Source organism: Pseudopipra pipra, chromosome 6 (assembly GCF_036250125.1).
Source record: "Pseudopipra pipra isolate bDixPip1 chromosome 6, bDixPip1.hap1, whole genome shotgun sequence".
In the NCBI taxonomy this organism is placed as follows: Eukaryota; Metazoa; Chordata; class Aves; order Passeriformes; family Pipridae; genus Pseudopipra; species Pseudopipra pipra.
In genome coordinates this window covers 465,104-474,422 of record NC_087554.1, presented here as the reverse complement: position 1 = coordinate 474,422, position 9,319 = coordinate 465,104, and the positions used below count along the sequence as shown (strand labels likewise).

The following is a 9,319-nucleotide window of genomic DNA, read 5'->3' as shown; positions in this document are numbered from 1 at the left end:
AACAGGAAGTGCCCAGGAACCCCAGACTGTGCTTTTCAGAACAGAAAATAAATAGAAGGAAGGAGCTTTGCACAAGTGTAACAGGCTCCAGAACAGACCTGACTTTAGTTCTACTCTTTATTTTCAAATACAGCAGACAAAAGCTCCAGCAGGAGAGCTGGCACATGACCCATGGTACCCTGAAAGTCCCTCTCACGAGGGCTGTAGGAAAATCACAGCTGTACGAGTCCCTTGTGCCTGCAGATGCCTGGGGATCCTCTCCATCCACCTCGTGCTCTCCCAACAGGAGAAAGGGTGACCTCAGGGACACGGTGGCACTCGACATCCTGCTGAGAGAGCAAAAAAACCTTTAGCATAAAGGTGAGTTACAATCTAAAACTTCCTTTCGTGGGAGCTTTGTGCAACCAAGAAGGGGAAAATTTGCATCTCCTTTGGTGCAGGTGTCAACAGAAGCTGACAGAGCTTTTGCCTTTTTCAGACAACTGTGCCCTTTTTGGCTCCCTGGCAGCTCCAATGGCACCAGAACCCCCTTCCTGCACACCCACGGGTGTCACACACAGGCACCCATGCACCTTTGCTCCAGCCCACACAGGGCCAACATTTCCTCACCCTGGACATCCCAAGGGGAGTATTTTTGCTAGAGAGCACAGCAACCCCCTGTCCTTGCAGACTGCCTCCCTGCAAAACAGGAATCATTTTTCCTGGACATTTCCCCCACACTCAAGGTCTTTTCAAACTGCTGTCCTGCCACCAAACCTGCTCAGGGTCCCTCCCAGCTTCTGCCTGTCCTTGCATTTAAAGGCACGGGCATATTCTACCTTCCAACAGCAAACCCAGCTCCTCCCTGGCAGTACAAGCCCTGCTCTTACCTGGACAGACTCCCGGGCTCGGCACAGCTGTGGCTCATGGAGCAGCTTCCCAAGGCCCTTCTCTCTCCCCGCAGGAAGCACAACTCGCCTCCGCCCCAGGGGAAACCACGAGCGAGACTGCAAATGGACACAGAACGAGTAAAAAGCATTAATGCAACACCACAAATCCAAGTTAAAGCAGACTTTGCCTCAAAACCCTGCACGGGGAGAGGCTTTGGGGTTCCAAAGCGAAACCCGATACACCCAGAGAGCAACAGCCCCGCAGCCCCGGCACAGCTTCCCCCGGGGTCTCCCGGCAGGTAACGGGCTTACTCAGCCCTCGCCGCCCAGCACAACGCGCACCTAAACGCCCCCCAGCTCCCCTAGTCCATAAACACAGAGGACAACACACTCTTACCTCGGCGGTCCGGGCAGCAGCGGGGCCGCACCCTCAGCGCTCACACACAACCAGCCACAGCTGCCGCCTCAGGCCCGGCGTTTATGTACGCCCGCCCGGCTCGCCATTGGCGGAGGCGCCGTGGCGCCTGATTGGACAAGGCCGGTGCGGGGGGCGGGCTCAGCTGTGCCGGGTTGTGCCGCGGATCGCCGCGCGCGGGGTCTCCACTTCCGGGTTGCCATGGCAACCGCTGCGGCCTAGGCCCGGGGCTGGAGTTCGGACTGGAATCGGGGATGGAATTAGGGCTGGAATTGGGGCCGGAATCGGGACCAGGGCAGTCCCGGGGCCCGGCAGCGGGACAGTGAAGCGAGGCAGGGAGGCCGCAGCTCCCCAGGCCAGGCGCACCCCCCGTCGTGGCGTCCCGTCCCCCCACCATGGCCCCCCACCCATCCCACCCCATTCCACCCTATCCCGGGTTACTCCCGACTCCGACACTCCATTGCAGGCTTGGGATAGAAACAAACAATTTTATTGGTTAAGCAACAGAAAGAGCTGATGAATAAAGTCGCCAATAAGCTAAATAATTAACAAACACATCCCTGTTATTACTTTATGACAGCACACATCAAAGCTGCTATTTAAGGCTCTTAATTGTATGAATCTCGCGGGACATTGTCCACTCTTCCCTCCCTACTGCCAGACAGTGTGACAACAGCAGCACAATCCATAGTCACCTGCATCCCTAGTTTCATAATACTCTCCCTGAGTTCATTCTTAGTTAATTTTTAATTTTTTTCCCATTTTTGGACTTTTTTTGCTATGCTTCCACCTCCCTTTCTCCAACCTGATAGCTGACTTTTTATTTTTTTTTTCCCCGGGGTCCCAGTCTGGTTCCACCCACCGCCAAATTCCATGTTTTTGCTCTGGCTACCTAGGCAACGTCAGCTTCCTGTGGGATTCCTGATGTGGTTACCTAGGATGGGGGACAGCTGAGCCCCTCGCTGTGGATCAGGACCCTCTGTGGGGTGCGGGGGGCTCCTGGGGGGCCGGGGCACCCCCAAAATGAGGATGGAAACGGAAGGGGGTCCCGGCAACTGGACACCCTGCCTGGCTATTTTGGAAGGGGTACAACCCCCAGCGCCCCAAGGGGCTTCACCCCAGCCCGACAGCACACAGCACCCCCGCGATGGGTCGGGGGGCGGCGGGCACGGCCCCCCCTCTCTCCTCCCTCGGCGCAGCGACTCAGAGCTCGTACTCGTGCCAGAGGCTGTGGGGGCAAAACGGGGGTCAGCGGCCGCCGGGCGGGGCGGGGGGCACCGGCGGAGGGGGTGCCCCGCGCCCCCCGCCCGTCCCGCACCCACCTGTAGGTGACATCGGGGTTGTCGCGGTGCTCCAGGAGCGCGTCCCGGACGGGGCCGGGGGGGCTCAGCCCCAGCGCCTGCGCCCGCTCCCAGCGCTGCAGGCGGGTGATCCCTGCGGGACAGCGCGGTCAGCGGGGCCGGGGGGCCCGGGGACACCGGGGGGGACACGGGGGGGACACCGGGGGGGACGCCGGGAGTGCTCACCGGTGCAGGGCCCGTACTCCCAGCAGAGGTCGAAGCGCCGCAGCATCTCCAGGAGCGCCGGGTCCGGCGGGGGCTGCGGGGCGGCGCGGGGGCGGTCCCGCACCTTCGCCTTCCCTTGCGCCTTCTCCTTGTCCTTGTCCTTGAGCCTGCCCGGGGGTCGCCCCGGGCCCCGCCGCCGCCGCCGCGGGAAGGAGTCGGTGATGCGCCGGGGCTGCCCCATGGCCCTGCGCGACATGGAGCTGGCGGCGGCCCCGGCGATACCGGGAACGGGGCGGGACCCGCCCATACCGGGAACCCGCAGGGACCCGCCCCTGACCGGCCGGGCCCGGGCGGAAGCGGCGGGGCCGCGCTGGGGGACCGGCCAGGGCCGCCCCCGGAACGCCCGGGCACTGCCACCCCCGCGGGGTCCCGGTCCCCCGCCCGCCTGGGCGCTGACACCCTGCCACGGCTGTCCCCGGCTCTGCCCGGCTGTCCCCGGGCACTGTTGTCACCCCCAGTTGTCCCCACCACCCCCACACACTGTCCCGTTACAGTCCTTGTCACCCCAGGCACTGTCACCCCTCTATCCTGGTGGTCCCCATCACCCCAGACACTGTCACCCTGGGGACTGTCACCGCATGGCAGTCCCTGACACCCTGTACAGTGTCACTCCCCCAGATGTCCCCAGGCACTGTCACCCCTGTGGCTCTCCCTGTCACGCACAGGCGCTGGCACCTCTATCCCGGTGGTCCCTGTCACCCCAGGCACAGTCACCCCACCCCTGCATTCCCTGTCACTCTGGACGCTGTCACCTCCCCATCTGTCCCTACCACCCCCAGGCACTGTCACCCCCACGGCCCTCTCTGTGCCCCTGGACATTGTCACCCACATCCCACCACTCCCCATCACCCCAGGCACTGTCACCCCCATCAGTCCCCGTCACCCCCCCATGCCTTGACTCACTCCGTGACACCGTCACCTTGTGTCCTGTGTGTCACTGTCTGTCCCCACCAGGAAGCCCAGGAGGTGACCCACAGCCGCTGTGCCTGCCCATCCCACCCCCCGCTGTTGGTGACACCATCCCATGGGGGGGGTGACACTGCAGGTGCCACCATTTGCCTGAGGCCCTCCCTGGGGGGGCCGAGAATAGCTGAGATCCGTGTCCTGTAACAGGGTGTCTCCCAGGGGAGGTGACACGAGAGCCACCAAGCCGTGCCACCGCTGCAACGGTCAGTGCTGGAGGGAGACACAACCCCACAGCAGCCATCAGAGACCCCACAACACCCTTTAATTCGGGGCTGGCTTTTCTCCCCTGTCCAGCGGGGCGGTGACACCCCCGCCCCGGGCAGGGGCCGGCGGGGCTTCAGGGCCCGTCCTTGTCCACGCCGGGGTTGTGCAGGATGTAGCGGCAGATGCCGGGCAGGCGCTGGTGGCCCAGCAGCTCCTGCAGCTGCTGCATGGGCCCGTTCTGCAGCGCCGTGTGCCCATAGGTGGGGAACCCCCTGGCCTGCGCCCGCCGCGCCGCCACCGTCAGTGCCACCCGCATGTAGCCGCGCCGGCGGTGCGCGGGCAGCGTGAAGCCGTGGGCGCCCGTCCCGAAATGGTCGGTCAGCACCCAGCTGAGGGGCTCCCCGGCGCCGTCCTGCACGCACACGTGGGGGAAGCGCCCCAAAAGCTCGGCCAGGTAGCGCCGGCTGCGGGCGTTGCCCCCGTAGGGCCACGTCTCGTTCAGCAGGTCCACGTGCGAGGGGAGCAGGGAGCCCAGCCGCACGCCGGGGTCCAGCCTGGGGGACCTGGGGGTTAGTGGGGGGGCTCGGGGGTGCCTGTGCGGGGAGGGGGTGCAGGGGGTCTCACCGGGGCTCGGGCATGGTGCTGGGGTCGGGGTGCATGTAGGTGTAGTACTCGGTGATGTCCAGCTCCACGCCTTTGGCCCTCGCCAGGTCCTGCGACACCGTGGTCACCCCGTCCTGTAGCCCTGGGGATGGTGATGTCAGGCGGTCCCGCTCCCCCAGCACCCCCATTTCTGCCTCAGCCTCCTCTGTGTGAGCCCAGTGTCCTCAGTGTCCCCCGGGGATACCTGCAATCCCAGTCTCTATTCCCAGCACCCCAATCCCTGTCCCCAGTGTGCCTAGCACCCCCGAGTCCAACCACAGCCCCCCAGTACCCCCCCAAATCCAACCACCATGCTCCCCAGTGCCACCCAGCACCCCCAAGTCCAACCACAGTGCTCCTCAGACCCCCACATCCCACCACAATACTCCCCATGTCCCCCAGGACTGTGTCCCCAGTGTGCCCAGCACCCCAGTTGCTGCCCCCAGTGCCCCCCAGCGCTCCCCAATCCAATCACGATGCTCCTCTGCCCCCAACACCCCCAAGTCCAACCCCAGTACTCCCCAGAGCTCCCCAGGACCCTGGTCCCCGTGTACCCAGCACCCCAATCCCAGTCCCAGTAGCCTCCAGTGCCCCTAAATTCAGTCCCAATACTTCCCACTGATAGCACCCATCAACCCCCACCCCGGCACACCGAGCTGTGCCCCCAGTGCCCCCCAGTGCTCCCCAGTGCCCCCCAGCACCCCCCTGCCCCCAGGCCACCGATGATGATGAAGGCAGAGTCCCAGCGCTGGCACCCGGGGGTCTCCAGCAGCGCCCGGTACGCCCCCAAATCCCGGTAGAACGCTGTCTGCGTGTTCCAGTAGCTGTCGTTCACTGGCACCTGGGGGCACCCAGGGGTGCCCTGAGCACACCAGGGCCCCGTACCATCCCCCCCTTTCCCTGCAGTGCCCCATGTCCCCGCGGGCCACCTCTCCTCTGGGACGGGCCAGCACGGCGCCGAAATCGGGCCACTTGTCCACCAGCACCTCGGAGTCGCCCGGGTTCCCCCGGGTTATGTTCAGCACTGCCCCGTACACCTGGGGGACAGCGGGGGTCAGGGGTGGGGGGCACATGTGTGGTCAAAGCTGGGCGGCACAGGGGCAGATGGGGGGGTCAGAGCTGGGGGGGTTATGGGGGCAGATGTGGGGCTGGAACTGGGGATTTATGGGGCAGATGTGGGCGAGGTCAGAGCTGAGGGGGCAGATGTGGGCGGGGTCAGAGCTGAGGGGAAGGGGGGCAGGTGCGGGGGACAGGGTGACACAAGGGCTCCTGGTGACATGGGGGTCCCCATCACTGGGGTGTGACATGGGGGTCCCTGGGCCTGGGGGAGTGAGAGTGGGGAGGTGCCACGGGGGTCCCGCTCAGGCAGGAGACAGGGAGTCCCTGTCACCAGCAGGGCAAGGGACAGGGGTGACACTGGGGTCCCAGTCACAGCAGGGTGCAGGGGTGACACCGGGATCCCTGGTGCAGGGGTGAATAGTGGGGTGCCATCACTGGCAGGGCAGCGTGGCATTGGGGTCCTCATCGTGGCACAGGGCAGGGATGGCACAGGGCAGGGGTGACAGCGGGGTCCCGGTCACCGGCAGGGCGAGGGGCAGGCTCTTCTTCAGGATGCCCTCCAGGCGCTGCAGCTGGGCTGGGCTCGTCAGGATCTGCATGGTCCTGCCAAGAGACCCCTGATAACAGAGGGACAGGACCCCCAGGCGTGGCCCCCAGCCCTGTCCCCTTCCCCAGCCCCGCGTGGTCCCCAGCCCCTCCAGCACTCACCCTGCAACAGTCCTGGAGCTGTGGAGCGGGAGCCTGGAGACTGTGTGGCGGGTGGTGACAACAGCGGGTGCCAGGGCCACCACGAGCCGTCACGGGCCAGCGAGTGCCCCCTGCCTTGGGAGGCATCGGGCAGGGTCCATCCTGCTGGGCACTGGGCACGGGGCCAGCCCTGGGGCCGCCTGGGGACGGGTGCTCACCCGGGACATTCTGCCCCCCGTGCCACCAGAGCCCCAGGGATCCTCGGTGCCACCACCTGCCCCACGGTCTCGGTGCCATGCAGATCCTGAGGTGCCCAGCCCAGCTGCGGCTTCTGGAGGAGACCCTGCGGAAGAGCCTGCCCACCACCCTGCCGGTGACAGGGACCCCAGGGACCCCCCTGTCCCCTCTGCCTTGCCAGTGACAGGGATCGCAGGGACCCCTCTGTCCCCTCCCCCCTGTTCTGCCAGTGATGGGGACCCTGGGAACCCCTCTGTCCCCTCTGCCCTGTTGTGCCGGTGACAAGGACTCCAGGGACCTCTCTGTCCCCTCTGCCCCGTCCTGTGGGTAACAGAGCTCCCAAGGACTCTTCTGTCCCCTCCCCTCCTTGCCAGGAGCCCCTCTGCCTCCCCCTCCACCTTTCTGGTCGCAGGGACCCTGGGGACCCCTCTGTCACCTCTCCTGCCAGTGATGGGGCCCCCAGGAACCCTTCTGCCTGCCCTGCTGGTGACAAGAACCTCGTGTCCTCTCTGCCTCCTCTCCCCTGCCCTGCCACTGACGGAGACCCCAGGGGACACCACAGCTCCCTCTGCCCTGCTGGTGACGGAAACACCAGGGACTGGGAACCCCCTTGTCCCCTCTCCTCTTCCCTGCTGGTGACAGGGACCTTGTCCTGCAGGTCCTGGGGACTGTGATGACGGTGGCCCGGGGGAACCCGGCCGCCCACGAGGTGCTGGTGGACTCCTGGCCCGATTTTGGCATCGTCCTGACCCGCCTGCGTCCAGAGGTGCTGCCCCCAACCTGGCAGCACCCCACACCCCGGGGGGCTGGGAATTGGGGTGCCACCCTCAGCCCCCCTGTCCGCCCTCCAGGAGCACAAGGACCCCAAGGATCACTACACCAACCAGCTGGCCGTGTTCTACCGGGACAAGGGGGCCCTGCAGGCGCTTCTGGGGGGCCCCGAGGCGGTGGTCCAGGCACGAGCCTTCCAGATACTGGGTAAGGATGGCCCTGGGAGGGACACGGGGACACCACCCGCTGTCCCCTGCCCGGCTGACAGGCTGTCCCAGGCCTGCAGGAGGGGCTGGATGAGGCCGTGCGGGAGGCGGCCGGTGCCAAGGGGCTGCACGTGGAGACCATCCGGTACCTGGGACTGATGAGCCCCGAGCCCCCCCGACCCCGTGCACAGTGAGTGAGGGCACCCAGGGCACAGGGACACCAGGGTCACCGGGGGGGTGTGGGGGCACCAAGGGGTGTGGGAGCACTGGAGTGCAAGGGGGCACTGGGGACACGGGAGCACCGGGGACACGGGAGCACCAGGGACACAGGGTCATCGGGGGGCCAGTCACATCCCTGGGTGGCACAGGGGGTTCCCAGGTGACATGGGTGGTCCCTGAGCACACTCCTGGGTGGCACAGGGGTCCACGAGCACATTCCTGGGTGGCACAAGGGTTCCCAATCCCATTCCTGCGCGGCACAGGAGTTCCCTGAGCACATTCCTGGGTGACATTGGCATCCCCAATCCCATCCCTGCGTGGCACAGGGGTCCCTGAGCACATCCCTCGGTGACACAGGGGGTCCTCGAGCACATCCCTGGGTGGCACAGGAGTTCCCCGAGCACATTTCTGGGTGACATTGGCATCCCCAATCCCATCCCTGCATGGCACAAGGGGTCCTCAAGCACATCGCTGGGTGGCACAGGGGTCCCTGAGCACATCCCTCGGTGACACAGGCACCCCCATTCCCACCCCCGGCTGGCACAGGGGACCCCAGCCCCATCCCAGCCGCCATCCCTCGCAGCCATGGGGTTCAGCATTCCCCACTCCTGCCATGCCCCCTCTCAGGTTGCCCCCGGGCCTGCGCCTGGCGCCCGTGTCCCCGTCCCACGTCCCGCTGCTCAACGCCACGTGGGCCCTGGGTGGCAACGCCCGCAGCCGGGCCTTCCTGCTGGGGCTGGTGCGGGCGCTGCCCTCCGCCTGCCTGCTGGGCCCGCGCGGCCGCCCCGTGTCCTGGACCCTGCTGGACGCCCAGGGCTGCCTGCGCCACGGCTACACGGTGCCCGCCTGGCGCGGCCGCGGCCTCACCGGCCTCACCATGGCCGCCATGGGCCGGGGGCTGCACGCCCGCGGCTTCCCCATCTACTGCACCGTGCTGCCCCACAACAGGGCCGCGCTCAGCGCCCTGGGCGCCATTGGCTTCGTCACACAGCCTGGAACATTCTACGTCATCGTGGGGACGCCCAAGTAGCGCCCGGGGAGGGGGTGGATGTGCTCGGGGTGGGGTGACCTGGGCCTGGGAGGGGACTGGATCCCTACCCCAGTGACCACCGTCCAGAGGGGAACAGCCTGACCGCCACGCTGAGCTTGGGGAGGAGCTGCTCTCTCTGGTCCCTACTGAGCTCGGAGCCTGGAGCAATTCACCCCGGTCCCTGCTGATGGCACAGGGGGGAACACCCTGATTCCTCACCGAGCTCAGGTCTGGATCTGTTCACCCCGGTCCCTGCTGATGGCACAGGGGGGAACACCCTGATTCCTCACCAAGCTCAGGTTTGGATCTGTTCACCCCCATCCCTGCTGATGGCACAGGGGGAACACCCTGATTCCTCCCTGAGCTCAGGTCTGGATCTGTTCCCCCCGGTCCCTGCTGATGGCACAGGGGGGAACACCCTGATTCCTCACCAAGCTCAGGTTTGGATC

The 9,319-nt window shown here is 65.9% G+C and overlaps 3 protein-coding genes across 4 annotated transcripts; 1 reads left to right on the top strand and 2 right to left on the bottom strand.

Annotated features, from left to right (window-relative positions):
- Window positions 1-1,752: 1,752 nt before the first annotated feature.
- On the bottom strand, window positions 1,753-3,146 carry POLD4 (DNA polymerase delta 4, accessory subunit). Its single transcript, XM_064659931.1, has 3 exons — window positions 2,811-3,146; window positions 2,607-2,718; window positions 1,753-2,512 (listed from the first exon to the last, which is right to left on the bottom strand). Exons 1-3 carry the CDS (start codon window positions 3,094-3,096, stop codon window positions 2,488-2,490), a joined length of 423 nt encoding a protein of 140 aa, XP_064516001.1. The 5' UTR covers window positions 3,097-3,146; the 3' UTR covers window positions 1,753-2,487.
- Window positions 3,147-4,055: 909 nt separating this feature from the next.
- LOC135416628 (glycine N-acyltransferase-like protein 3) lies at window positions 4,056-6,540 on the bottom strand. The gene is made up of 6 exons (XM_064659910.1): window positions 6,429-6,540; window positions 6,242-6,323; window positions 5,591-5,698; window positions 5,382-5,502; window positions 4,644-4,764; window positions 4,056-4,573 (listed from the first exon to the last, which is right to left on the bottom strand). The coding sequence occupies exons 2-6, from the start codon at window positions 6,317-6,319 to the stop codon at window positions 4,153-4,155; spliced, it is 849 nt and encodes a 282-aa protein (XP_064515980.1). The 5' UTR covers window positions 6,320-6,323; window positions 6,429-6,540; the 3' UTR covers window positions 4,056-4,152.
- Window positions 6,541-6,551: 11 nt separating this feature from the next.
- LOC135416634 (glycine N-acyltransferase-like protein 3) lies at window positions 6,552-9,312 on the top strand. 2 transcript variants are annotated; one of them, XM_064659918.1, is made up of 5 exons: window positions 6,552-6,780; window positions 7,303-7,410; window positions 7,496-7,622; window positions 7,694-7,811; window positions 8,468-9,312. In XM_064659918.1, the coding sequence occupies exons 1-5, from the start codon at window positions 6,703-6,705 to the stop codon at window positions 8,868-8,870; spliced, it is 834 nt and encodes a 277-aa protein (XP_064515988.1). In that variant the 5' UTR covers window positions 6,552-6,702; the 3' UTR covers window positions 8,871-9,312. The 2 variants fall into 2 exon arrangements, with proteins under 2 accessions (XP_064515988.1, XP_064515987.1); XM_064659917.1 differs by lacking the exon at window positions 6,552-6,780 and adding an exon at window positions 6,787-6,967.
- The last annotated feature ends 7 nt before the right edge of the window (window positions 9,313-9,319 follow it).